The sequence below is a fragment of the Hemicordylus capensis genome, chromosome 6 (assembly GCF_027244095.1).
Source record: "Hemicordylus capensis ecotype Gifberg chromosome 6, rHemCap1.1.pri, whole genome shotgun sequence".
Lineage (NCBI taxonomy): Eukaryota > Metazoa > Chordata > Lepidosauria > Squamata > Cordylidae > Hemicordylus > Hemicordylus capensis.
In genome coordinates, this window is record NC_069662.1 from 19,525,104 (window position 1) to 19,538,172 (window position 13,069).

At 45.9% G+C, this 13,069-nt stretch overlaps 1 protein-coding gene across 3 annotated transcripts; it reads left to right on the plus strand.

Annotated features, from left to right (window-relative positions):
- Positions 1 to 2,714: 2,714 nt before the first annotated feature.
- On the plus strand, positions 2,715 to 13,069 carry KDELR1 (KDEL endoplasmic reticulum protein retention receptor 1). 3 transcript variants are annotated; one of them, XM_053265095.1, is made up of 6 exons: positions 2,715 to 2,833; positions 4,535 to 4,676; positions 6,540 to 6,640; positions 7,121 to 7,279; positions 8,271 to 8,523; positions 12,337 to 13,069. In XM_053265095.1, the coding sequence occupies exons 2-6, from the start codon at positions 4,586 to 4,588 to the stop codon at positions 12,369 to 12,371; spliced, it is 639 nt and encodes a 212-aa protein (XP_053121070.1). In that variant the 5' UTR covers positions 2,715 to 2,833; positions 4,535 to 4,585; the 3' UTR covers positions 12,372 to 13,069. The 3 variants fall into 3 exon arrangements, with proteins under 3 accessions (XP_053121070.1, XP_053121069.1, XP_053121071.1); XM_053265094.1 differs by lacking the exon at positions 2,715 to 2,833 and adding an exon at positions 3,723 to 3,934; XM_053265096.1 differs by lacking the exons at positions 2,715 to 2,833; positions 4,535 to 4,676 and adding an exon at positions 5,252 to 5,275.

The following is a 13,069-nucleotide window of genomic DNA, read 5'->3' on the forward strand; positions in this document are numbered from 1 at the left end:
ACAAATTGTTCCAAAGCTGAAGGGTCCAGACTCCAGACGATGTTCAAGGATGTCGCCCAAGTTCTTAGTGCCATCTGCTGACAATCTGTGAACAAGTTGTCTTTTCAATACTCTGCTACTTTTATTCTAATTTTTTTTTGGGGGGGGGCACAGCTTTTTAAAGGACAGCCAGCTTTTTCACAGATTGTCAGAATTTGCACTGGAGTTGGAATAAATTACCATCTGGAAGAGCTCCTAAAAAAACTCAACACCCTGTCCTCTTGGACCCAGGCCTCCCAGCTGCACACTTTGAACCATGGGTGTGAACAATGGACGTCCTGTCCACAGAACCTTTTCCGGGAGTGGGGGCAAAGGCTGCAATCCTATACCCATTTACCTAGGAGTAAGCGAGTAAGTCCCATTAAATTCAATGGGACTAGATCAATCCGCCCCCCCCCCAGTCCCGGACACTGAAGTGAACTGCTCAGGAAAGCCTGCTTGCTGTGGAGACTCTCTTCTGGTATTGCACTTAATGGCTTACACACAATAGATTTCTGTAAGTGGAAACAAGCCCTTCCTCACCTGCAGCTCCTCTCTTTGGCTTGTCACCTCTGCCCTTGCTGCAGTGCAGGAACTTTCTGCCATTAGCAGCTGAGATAGGATCAAGCATCATCGGTCCCTCATGGGAGGCTGTGTTCACACTTTAGCTCAACTAAATGGCTGGCCTTTATTCAGAGGTTAAGCCACAAGTGCAAACACATTCTGGCACTTCAGCACACAGTGAATATATGTGTGACCACTGAAGAAACCTACAAAATCTGTGGAAGCTATTTCTGGTCCACTGACCTGTGAGAAGAAATTCAACAGGTGCCGCTTTTATCAGGAGAGAGATTAGAATGAAAACTCATTAACATGAGCCCTATTCAGACAAGGAATCCTTTCTCACGACCACTGAGAAAGGGCAATGGGTTTGCGGGGAGGAAGCCCTGAATAGCTTAAACGAAACTAAAGTTGTGCCATCGAGTCGGTGTCGACTCCTGGCAGCCACAGAGCCATGTGGTTTTCTTTGGGTTCATCACTGCCATCTCCTCCATACAGGAGGGGTTTACCATTGCCATCTCCCACACAGTATGATGCCTTTCCCATACCAGTGGGGATTCGAACTTGCTCCCTAGGCAAGCGACGTCCCCACTGCACCATTAGGTGGCTCCTGAAGAGCTTGCCTCCCTGCAGAGGAGCAGTTCCCTTTCCTTGGGTGGGCGGATCACCTGCCCAGATGAGCACCGGCTGCTGCTGGTAGCTCCGAGGGTTGGGATGCCAGGACGTGTGTGTGTCCCCCGCCCCGCTCCAATAATCCACCGTGTGAGTGTGCTGTGTCTTACGGGGATCCCTCCTCCTTTCCCCGAGTGCGCTAGGGTCTGCTAGCCTACTGACTGAGAAAACAAGGTTAAGAGAGCGCTTGCTCCCTTAATCTCATTTTAGAGGGAGGCTCCATAGGCAGGTGTGCCACTGTGGTGCTGCTGGGATCGAGCCTGATCCCACCAGTACACAAACATGTGCAAAACCAGGCTGATCTTCCTTAACCCAGTTCTGCACGCACGTGTGAACAGCAGGGGCGGAGCCACCACTGGGCCAAGGGGTTCAAAGAACTCGGGCCACGCCTAATCAGGGGCTGTGCCTCACAGCCCCGACACGCCCCCCGTGTCTGACATCAGATGCGGGGGTGCTGGTTTAGCTCCCGAGCGGGGGCTGTGTGGCCCCTTCAGGAGCAAAGCTGAGGCCCCTTCAGGAGTTAAAAGGCTCAGCCAGGAGCGGCTCTCCGGGAACAGCCTCTCCTGGCTGCGCTGCGAAAGCAGCACCAGCCTTAGTTTAGCTCCCGAAGGGGCTGCGCGGAGCCAGACCACGCCCCCCATGTCTGACGTCAGGGGTGGGGGGTGGGGTCAGTGGGGCCGCTGCCACAGCCGCACACGGGCCGCCGGTGGTCAGGCTCCGCTCTTGGGGAATAGTCTCATTATGTTATACCTGTGTTCAGATGTGTCTTGTACATGTTTTTGTGTGAATTACTGTACCTACGTTCATGTTTAAGGAGAATCCGGAGATTGATTGATTGATTGATTGATTGAGCCACCTATGCCCTTGCTAGGCCACTGAGAGAACTATTATCAGCTCTCCTAAGGAAGCCTGTCAGTGAGACCCACCACCTCTCTTCCCATTCACAGTATGCCCGAGGAAGGGACAGTGGTGAAAATGGGCACGAGCTAAAGAGCAGCAGCAAAACATTTTGCCCTGTGTGTGATCACTATGCTCAGAGTACAGATATTGGGAGAGCTGTGAAAAACCATGTAATCTACTTTTATCAATGCTTATACTATAACAAATCAAACCAGTTTTGACTTCTGACATAATTTCTATTCAGATACTATGCACAACGCACACAAAATGTGTGTACAGTGTACACACGTACAATTATTCGCAGATTACACTCAAAGCATATACATCTGTCTACTGTCTGTACCTTGCTTTTGAGGGGGGCTGCATCCAGGTTCACTTTTAAGATGAACGCATCTTAAACGTGTACATGTCTACAGACACCTGTACGCCCCTACAACTTAATCTGAATAGGGCTATAGACACATCCACACCACACGCGAAAGAATATGGGGCTGGCCGTGGGGAACTTTGGCAGAAATTCCGCGAGGGCCCTGCTGAGCCTTCCTCCACAGCTTCTTGTAGCACAGTGCCCCCTGCTGAGTACAGAGCAGGAGGAGGAGAGGAGAGAGTTGCCGAAGCAGGCCCCACTTCCAGCCGCCTAAAGGCCTCCTGTCCTGGAAATCTCCCCCTGCAAGAGATCACAGTAATACCCCCACCCCAGTTCAGCCCCCATCTTTTGCTTGGAGTAGAGGTGGTTTCTGTTTCGGGTTTGGGAGCACAGAGAAGCTGAGAGAGCGAGCAGGAGTGCACTACTGAAGACAAGTGTGGGGCCTGCCTGGCATGGGGAGTGGGCTGGTTTGGACTCTAATGGAGTGAACATGTCTCCTACATCAGACCAGTGGTCTGTCTAGCCCAGGAGTGTCCATCACAAATTGGGTAGTGGGCCGGATTTGACTCCGTTGCCCTTATGGGGGGGCGCACAAATTCTCCCTCAGACTTCTTTCTCCCCCACCCACGTCACCCTCTTTCTTTCTTTCTTCTTCCCTTTTCCATTGCCCTGCCATGCCGAATGCACTACTTTGTACGCCAGAAAGGTTGAAATTTTGTTTGTATTTTTAGAGAAAGACTTCAAACATGTTTTATAACTTCTAAGTAGATCATGATGCTTCAGTCAGCCATGTAACTCTTCCTTTTTGTATTTTTGTGGGTTTTTTTTTACTCAATCCTATCGGCTGCTTAATATGTGACTGCTACTGACAACAGTTCTCATGTTCTAATTCCTTCCCCCAACTCTCCTGTGTTTCAGAGGTGAGCCTGAGCTGGTGTTAGGTCCCCACTAGCCCTTCAGAATCATGTGGGGAAGGGGAGTGTGTGCATGCCATCAATTCTCTGTGTTATTGCATGGGAAGAGTTTGCCGGAATCTCCACTTGCTGCACAATTTAAAGTACTATTTAAATAGCGAGGCGAGGAATTAAGTGGTGGGATGATGATGGTGTGGGGCGGGGGGGGGGGACACATGCGCGCCCGCACCCTTTGCTCTTATATATATATATATGTTATTATTCCAAGGAATCTGAGGTCAGAAGGCTTCAGCCGGCCAGCTGCAGGAAGCTTCAGAGCACAACCAGGCAGCGGAGGGGACATACTCCGGCTAAGCGGCTGCCTGCTGCTTGCGGCCGAGTCTCCGCCCCGCCGCCCGTGCTGGTCTTCCGCCGCCTCGCCGCGCTCCGCAGGCGCCGGGGAGGGAAACGACTCGTCGGGGTCGGGATTGCTGAGCGCCCCTGTGACTCTAGGGGCAGTGGGGTATCTCCTTCCCAGCCTGCCATCCCCTGCTCCCCCACCCCTCCCTCTGGACGGACCTTCTGCATGCCCGGCTGTGGGGCAGCGTGTGCGCCTCCTAACGGCCCCTCTCCGGTTCCTCCTATTAACCTATTTTCAAATCATTGGCACCCATTTCAATCGGAGGACTGGAGAGGATAATTATTGTTGCTATTCTTATGCTCCCCACTGTATTTCTGTGCCTTTCTGTTAAAGAGACGTGCCTTCCTGCAGTTGGGCTCTCTTTGATCTCCCAGGCTAATTATTCTGCTCCGAAGCCAGAAAATAGGAGGGAGTCGGAATTCTCCTCGCTTCCCCATTCATATCTCCCCACCCTTCTCTCCGACAAACCCAGCCCCACAGTGGGTGTGGATAAACCTTCTTTCTCTCCTCCCTCTTTTGTGGCCTTCTTTCCCAGACGTCTTTTCCACACACGCGTCCCAGCTCGCTTTAGATTAGAAAAAGAAAGAAAAACGAAAGGCGGCCGAAATAAAGGCGTCTCCCTCCCCCGCCCCTCATCCCATCCTTCTGGGATCTGCTCCTGCTGCCCCCAGACGTCATCCGCTTCTTCCACTCTTTTTGCAGATTTCCCGCTGGCAAGCTAAGCAAACCTCTCCGCAAAACACCCGGAACACCATGAATATATTCCGCTTCCTGGGAGACATATCTCATCTATTAGCTATAATCATCTTGCTGCTGAAGATATGGAGGACGAGATCATGCGCTGGTAAGAAAAGAGAGAGAGAGAGGGAAGTGTTCCCTACCCCATTGTTTGTACAGGAATGTAAAACGCGCTGTGTACTCCTGGCCCGAAAGTGATCGCTTGCAACGGATGTATGGAAGTCTCTAGCCAACCTGTAATTGACTCGTTGACGCTGGAACTTACCCGGTAACTACTCTCTCCTCCTCCCCAGGTTAAATTCAGTGAATGCTCCTTTGAAAGTGATGATGCGTTGTCTTTAGTTATTTGTTTTCAAACTATATAGCAGCCGATTAACCTTCTCCTTCTGGTTCCTTTCTCTAAACGTGTGTTTCAGGAACTGAAATATGTTCCTGTTGCATTCCTCACCCTTTATTTTTCTTTCTTAAAAAATCATTGTGAGCATTTATTTTCTTAAAGCAGACACAGCTGATGGCTTGTAGAAGCTGTTTCTTGCCCTGTTGAGGGGATCTTTTTTCTTTTGTTTCAGAGGGTGGGTTAAGAAACACATCACTGCTGATTATTTTCAAAAACCTAGTTTCCTAAATTGTTCCTTTTTCAGACTAGAGATTTCTGTAGTTTACTCGGAAATAAACCCCATTGGGTTCATTGGAGTTTATTCACAGGTAAATTACTTGAGATGGCAGCTTAAAAATAACCCAACCAGCACATTCCTTCACTTCAGAAGTTAGTGATTAATTTTTGCAATTCTTTAAAGCTTAGATCTAAACTTTGCTTTCCACGTCATCTTGGGTGTTGTATACAGCTGCACGGATTAAGAAAATTATCAAAGTATGTTGTGATTGTTTTCTTTCTTCAATTTGAGGAATTGGTAGGGGTTGCCTATTTTTCTTAAGGGGTAGACTGGTTTTATTAAAGTTAGTGAAAAATAACTTTTAGGTGCAAGACTTCATATTTGTGGTGGGTGTGACGCACGTGTGTCTGCTTGTCCTTTTTAAAAGAGAGACCCATAATTCATGAATGGGTTTTTATTCTTTTGTAGCCATGCTCTATAAATAAAACATACTGTATATTTAATACTTGCATTTACTAAGCGGTGGAGGTGGGTGGGTTCACTTTCATAAAATGCAAGGCCATCTTGATGGGGTGGGGAATGAACTGGCCTTTGTTGGCAGATAGAGGGAAAGAGAAGAAAGTTGTAACGAGAGGACTGGAGTTTATGAAAGTTTAGTTTTGTCCCTTGTGAATAAAAAAAACTTGTGGAATTTGGGACAAGCCTCTTGCAGGGAATTGGATATCAAGATATAATGGGCTGAATGATGACGTGGAAACTAGTTCCGATTAGACTGGGTAAAGTTCTGCTGTCCTCCACCCTCTTAAAAACAGAATTGATCTTTAAAGTTGCTTCAGTGAGGCTAGGTCCCATAGTGAGTAAGAAGTTAGGATGGAAGGAAGACAGATGTCTAGCATGGGTCTGTGTTTCCTTAGGCCTGAGTAGGAAACTTCCCCGGGCTGAGCAGAACTGGGAAAGGCCGTGGATTACCTCTTGGAGTAGGCCTTGGCCAGTGATACAAGTCTGCTGATCCAGTGCAGTGCCTTACTATCCCAGCTTTGAGTTTCTTCTGAAATCTTTTAAGACACATCACCATTAAATTTTTTTCCTGTGTATTCAGATGAGAGGGTGTGGTGGTGAAGAGGAAGATCCTAAAGAGTTTTGATGAACTCCAAAAGCTTGCGGACTTCATTGTTGCCTTTTAGTTAGTTCTAAGGATAGTATCTCCCTACTGTTACTTTTGGATTTTTAAGGGGGAGGGGGTTCTTTTTCTTGAGGAATTGCAAACATGGCTGCTTGTTATTTCACAGGACTCCCAATCTTTCTTCTGTGATGATTTATTTGTGAGTTTCACTGCCCTGTGCTTCTCCATGCAGGGATTTCTGGGAAGAGCCAAGCTCTCTTTGCCATTGTCTTCACCACTCGGTACTTAGACCTGTTTACCAACTACATCTCCTTGTACAACACTTCCATGAAGGTACAGGCTTGATGCTAGGCCTGACTCTGAATTGGGACAGGGCGGGAGGATAGGGAAATAGGCTTAGGGAGATGTGTAGGTCTGACATAGGATTGCAAGGAGGAGAGGAAGATAGCTAAGGTAGGTGGGAAAGCCTTGTTCTTAGTTTTCCACATATACACATTTTGCCTGAAATAGCATGGCACTACAGTCAGCTATAGGAAAGGATTGAATAAGGCAACCAGTCTCTTAATGTAGTTTCTTTTTAGTCAAGAGAAGCTATTGTGTTAATTAAAGAGCCTATAATAGTTATCTGAAGTCCTGAATTTCCTATATTAACTTTACTAAGAACAGTTTGATACGGACACTTGGGATAGATTTCCTAGGTAGAGACGGATTCCCTATAACTTGAAAGGTAAAAAATAGTGGGGTTGATCTAGTAAGAACTGGGAAAGGTAGTTGGTCTCAGTGATCCCTCTTGATCTCTTTTGTCTCTTGTAGGTTGTTTATATCGCATGTTCTTATGCCACAGTGTGGATGATCTATAGCAAATTCAAAGCCACATATGATGGCAACCATGATACTTTTCGTGTGGAGTTCTTGGTTGTTCCTACAGCGGTGCTGGCCTTCCTAGTGAATCATGATTTCACTCCTCTAGAGGTAATTTTAATGTATGAGTGGAGCCAGTTTTGCATGAACAGCTATGTCTCCAACATGCAATTCTACAAGATGAGGACTTCCAGTCTCCATCCTAAAAATTCTTCTTCACACAACTGATGGCTGAGATGTCACTATTGCAGCTATATAAGAGAGAGCTACATTCCTGTATATTTTCTCTATCTGCACGCTGTCTCATTTAGGGATTATAGTCTAGATTTCATTTTGCTTTATAGAAATAACACTGCATTTGTTCAGTTCTGCCTTTGTGCCCAGACACAGACCTAAAGTACATTTATACAAAAATCAGCTCTCCGGATGACGGGTGGGGGCGTTCAAATGGAATTGTGATGTAGCTGGTGGTACCAAATTGCTCAGCTCTTATTAACCACTAAAGGGTTTTAGTATTTCCTGAAACAGGCCCCTGTACCAAAAATAAATTGGCAGAAGAAATTAGTAAGTTGTATAAGCTGAACAGTTTATTTGTACAAAATAAAATTTCCCCCCTCAGGAAAAAGGCTGAAAATTGTGGGAGGAAGGAGACAGGGAATGGCCAGAAAGAAGGATATTTTAATATAGTTGTCCAATTAAAGGATGGTTTCTTTAACCAAGTTCTGTGTTTTGCATAAACATCCAAAAGGAGTGCTAATCGGAGATCATCAACAGATCATGGGATAAAATGTAGGCTACTTCAATTCCTTGTACTTTTAATGACAAATCACTTGACCATGAGCTGGTGCAGACCTACCCTAAAACTCTGATCCATCAAATCAGTTCTTAATCTTGCAGTGTAATAGTGGATGGAATAATACAAACACCAACATCTCTGAAACCAGGAAGAATACCCCCCACTCCCTTCTGTTCTAAGTATCAAGCTACTGCTGTGTTGGCAGCATAATTTAGCAGGTATTATGAGCTCACCCCTAAGCAATGCTTCATTATCAGAAATATATTTGCCAACCCTACTCTCTCTCTTTCTCTTGTATGCCTTCAGATTCTCTGGACTTTCTCCATTTATTTGGAGTCTGTGGCTATCCTGCCACAACTCTTCATGGTCAGTAAGACGGGGGAGGCAGAGACCATCACAAGTCACTATCTTTTTGCCTTGGGTGTCTACCGTGCTCTCTACCTATTCAACTGGATTTGGCGTTACCAGTTTGAGGGCTTCTTCGACCTCATTGCCATTGTGGCTGGCTTGGTGCAAACCATACTCTACTGTGATTTTTTCTACCTCTACATTACAAAAGGTACTTAGAAAGATGGAATAGGAACTAGAATTTCTTGATGTGATATATGTGCATGAGTTGAAATGGAAGAATTACAGGATAAATTCTTGTATGCATCCTGCTGAGGTGTATCTTTAAGGAGAGGTGCTACTGATTTGGAAGATCATTAGAGGGTGCTCTCTTGCTGGAGTCAGACCTCAGCCTCTGGTGTGCACACCTGTTAACCATCCTATTGATGCTTTTAACTGATTATACTTGGCAACAGATTAATTGGCAGTTCACTTATCTCTTTCTCCATGAGACCAGAAAGATAGCTACATATGAATAGCTTGCTTCCCCAAAAAATAACTGTTAGGAAATTATTCCCATAACATTGGTTACCACAGAGTTGTGAAAAGACCAGAGAGACATATCAGTTGTCTCGGTAGGACATTTCCTGGTTCAATGCCACTTTTTCCACTGGGGTGGAAGTAAAAGTTGACTACAGAAATACATGGAGAAATGTAGAATTTTGATGTAGCTGTGATTGGATACCAGTGAGATACCACGCTTGCTACAAAAAATGGAGACCTTGGTACCTCCTGTATGTAGTGCTTCACATACTTCTGAGGCCCAGATTCAAGTGCCATTAACTTCAGAGGTCAGGTAATAGGAGCAGGGTAGTGTGTGTTGGGGTGGGTGGGGTGTCCTGACATTCTGGAACTTTCTTTCATTAGAAGCTTTGTATATACTCCCCCCCCCCCCAACATGCACACACTTTTCTTGAGGCACCCGGTAAAGACCTGGCTATTTCAGAAGGCATTTGATACTGGGCAGTCTCTTGTGTGAGTTCTGGTTCTGTTGCCTAATTGATGGGTTGTTTCATTATGATTGGTTTTCTGTTGATAAGAGGTGTTTTACTGAGGTGTTTACAATTGTTTTTTTTCCTGTTTTAATTGTGTATTTTTTCAATTGCTGTTGTTGTTTTTTAAATGTAAATCACTTTGCATTGACATGGAGTTACATTGCCATTGACATTATGCATGGACCAGAGTGAGTGGACAGAGAGATTTTTCTCCCTCTCACAACACTAGAACCAGGGGTCATCCCAAGGCCTGGAAATTTAGGACTGAGAAAAGGAAGTACTTTTTCACACAGCACATCATCTATGGAATTCTCTGTCACGAGATGTGGTGATGGCCACTAGTTGGGTGGCTTTAAAATTGGACAAATTGATGGAGGACAGGTATAACAATGGCTACTAGTCTGGTGGCTACAGGCTATGTCCAGCCTCAGAGGCAAGATGCCTCTGAATACTAGGGGTGTGCACATATCGGTTTGATGGACTATTCACAGACCGCCGAACTGGTTTGAAGGACCGGCATTCGAGGTGGGGAGGGGATTGTTTTAAGGTGCTGGGAGGATGTCCTTACCTCGCCTGCCACGTTTCCCCCGCCGGCACTGCTGTCAAAATTGCTGGCATGGGAAGGCTGTATACCCTTTTGCTGCCCTGGTCAGTGTAATACCAGAAGTGTCCGATGCAGCAAGAGGGTATACAGCTTCCCTGTGCCAGCAATTTTAACAGCAGGGCCGGAGGGGGAAACACGGCAGGGAAGGTAAGGACACCCTCCCCGTTCCTTAAAGCAACCGCACCACCCTCCCGGGAGTGCACGGAACTGGTTCTGTGCACATCCCTACTGAATACCAGTTGCAGGGGAACAATAGCAGGAGAAAGGGCATGCCCTAACCTTTTGCCTTTGGGCTTCTCAGAGGCATCTGGTGGGCCACTGTATGAAACAGGATGCTGGACCAGATAGGTATTGGGCCTGATCCAGCAGGGCTGTTCTTATGACATATGGCAAGAAAATATGACATATGAGAGCCAGCGTGGAGTAGTGGTTAGAGTGCTGGACTAGGACTGGGAAGACCTGAGTTCAAATCCCCATTCAGCCATGAGACTTGCTGGGTGACTCTGGGCCAGTCACTTCTCTCTCAGCCTAACCTACTTCACAGGGTTGTTGTGAGGAGAAACTCAAGTATGTAATATACCGCTCTGGGCTCCTTGGAGGAAGAGCAGGATATAAATGTTTAAAAAATGGGGTGCAAGAGAACCTCATTATCTGCTGGGGTTTTATTCGGGGGGCATGGATAGCAAAACCATGGATAATGGGGAATTGGAGGGGGTTAGGTTTCTGAGGCAAAAGCATGAAAAAGACTGAAAGTGGGGGGAATTGTGGTGGGGGAGAGAGTGCCTTGCCGTGCTCTGTCTCTCCCCAGCTGTCCATCAATGCCCCCTAAATGCTGCAATTTTTATTTCCCCCTTGCGAAAAATTGAATATTTAATTTTAATTTTTAACAAAAATGAGCCGGAAAATGGCTCCCTTAATCAAATGACAGGCAGAAATTACCTCAGGAGGGGTCCTTTCTGCCCACCCCAACCTTCAGATATGCGAGTCTTAACCCTTTTGGGGGGCAGTCCCCCCCACGTATACAATTGTCAGGTGCCAGTTACCTGACCACAGATATGTGAAACCGTGGATGTTAGGTCCACGGGTAACAGGGTTTTCCTGTATATGTTTTTTAAAGTAAAAGTTATCAGCAGAGAAAAGTCCCTGTTCTTTCTAATGCATCTTATTTCATATGAACGGTTTCTGAGTTTTTAAACATTTAAGAGTTAACCCTGCCAATGCAAATACAGTCCATTATCCTCATATTGCAGACTGGAGAAAGATGGGTGGAAGCTGAGAATAGTTTATGTCAGCCCGCTAGTCTACCTTTTAATATCCTTGGTTGGGGAAAGGTAAGGCTGAGGAAGTTGTTTCCCGTCATTCAGCGATGTAGTCCTGTGCTACAGTCATATTGCATGTGAGGGTAAGGCTAGGGCTGAGAGTCTAGCATGCAATAACTCTACAGTGAAGTCCACAGTTAATATTGCAGGTTGGAAGGCAGGCTGAGAGAGTGAAATACGACAGCCCTGCAATGTATTCTGCTATCAATACTGTAGGTCAGAGAAGGGATAGAGTTCGGTTTGATTTTCTGCCTAAAGTCTCCTATGCAAAACACTCATATGGAAGCAAAACTCAATACATTTTCCCTTTGTGGCCCAAATCCCATGCTTAGTTATGTGTGTGGTGCTACATTCAGTGCCGTTACAGGTTTAAAAACGTAAAACTAGGGATGTTCACAAATCACAATTTGTAATACATCTCCTGCACCTCTGTAATACATCTGCCTGCTCCCCCACCGCTTGCCACTTCCTGAATTAGCGGCACTCCTCTCCGCTATCTTGGCACACCGGCGCCACTCTTCCCCTGCATGACACTGGCATGCACTTGGCCTCCGCATGTCTTGCATGGGGGCAGCTGGGGGTGAGGGCTTCTGGCACACTGAGATATCTGGGAGGAGCACTGCTGATTCAGGAAGTGGCGGTGAGCAGCGGGGGAGCAGGCATGCACCTGCTCGCCTCCATTTTAAAGGTGCAGGGGATATGTAGCGAATCACCCTTCGAATCGTGATTTGTGCACATCCCTAACTTAAAACATATTTTTCATATAAAATAAGACCTAAAGGAGCAAGGATGAGCACTCTTTTTGCTGGTCCTTGTTTGGGTGGGAGAAATGTCTGCAGCCCAATCTGCGGTAAAATCTTTAATTTTCCATGACACTTTGGATTCCAAGCCTATAACAGGTATTCCTAGCTAATATATTTTCTTTCTGAAAGGTTGTTGAAAATGTTTTTCTTCCTCCTGAGGCAGTTGCATCTTAGCACTGAGTAAGAAGCCCTGCATTACTGCAAAACCACCCTCCCAAAAAACTCATATATCCCTTTCATCCCTCCCCGCCTCTTTTTCTGCAGTTCTAAAAGGCAAGAAGTTGAGTTTGCCGGCATAGTTCACACTGAGACCATGACGAGATCTTTTGGCCAAGGAGGATGAGAGGAATCCATCACAGGAAGTTAAAGACATGTAGAGTTTCTGAATTTTGTTTTAAAACCAGCCAAGTTAGTCACCTGTTGGTCTCTTCTTGCATCCTGAACTTTTACCCAAGGAGTGTGATTTGGGACAAAGCAATGGATCGTTCTTCTGCTCAAGAGACTGATATAGATGGGGGTGAGGTGTGGTATGGCTTGAGTCTGTAGGTTTCTCAAAATCCCTCTTTATTTTCTTCCTCTCTTTCTGTCACTCTTCTCTCCTTATTTTGATGAAGCAGCACAGGTAGGAAATGCTTTAAAAAAAAAAAAAAAACCCTGGACGTTTCCTTCCTTCCACTTTGCACTCAGGTTTTGAGTGTTGTGCCGATAACTGCTAAGAAGAATCTGAACTATTCCTTTTGTGGGGGCCTAGTGCTGTGAGACGGTCTGAATAAACAGAAGTGCTTACAAATCTAGTCTGTTTCCTTTAGATGATTTTTTAAGATTACTGGCAAGCATCCTTTAAGTATCCTGTCACTTACTCTTCCTCCATTTTGTATTTTATTTGATAGTTAATTTATCTTCCACTTTAAACAAATAGAACCACCCCCCACCCCCATTAATTAGTGCCTTTTGCAGGAGGGATGGAAATTTAAATAAAAAGAAATCCTGTTTTGTT

Bases quoted from the DNA above. Each gene is read 5' to 3' on its own strand.
- KDELR1 (XM_053265095.1), top strand. From the start codon at position 4,586: ATGAATATATTCCGCTTCCTGGGAGACATATCTCATCTATTAGCTATA. The intron at 4,677-6,539 runs GTAAGAAAAGAG...TTCTCCATGCAG, and splicing joins GAGGACGAGATCATGCGCTG to GGATTTCTGGGAAGAGCCAA. The intron at 8,524-12,336 runs GTACTTAGAAAG...CTTTTTCTGCAG, and splicing joins CTACCTCTACATTACAAAAG to TTCTAAAAGGCAAGAAGTTG.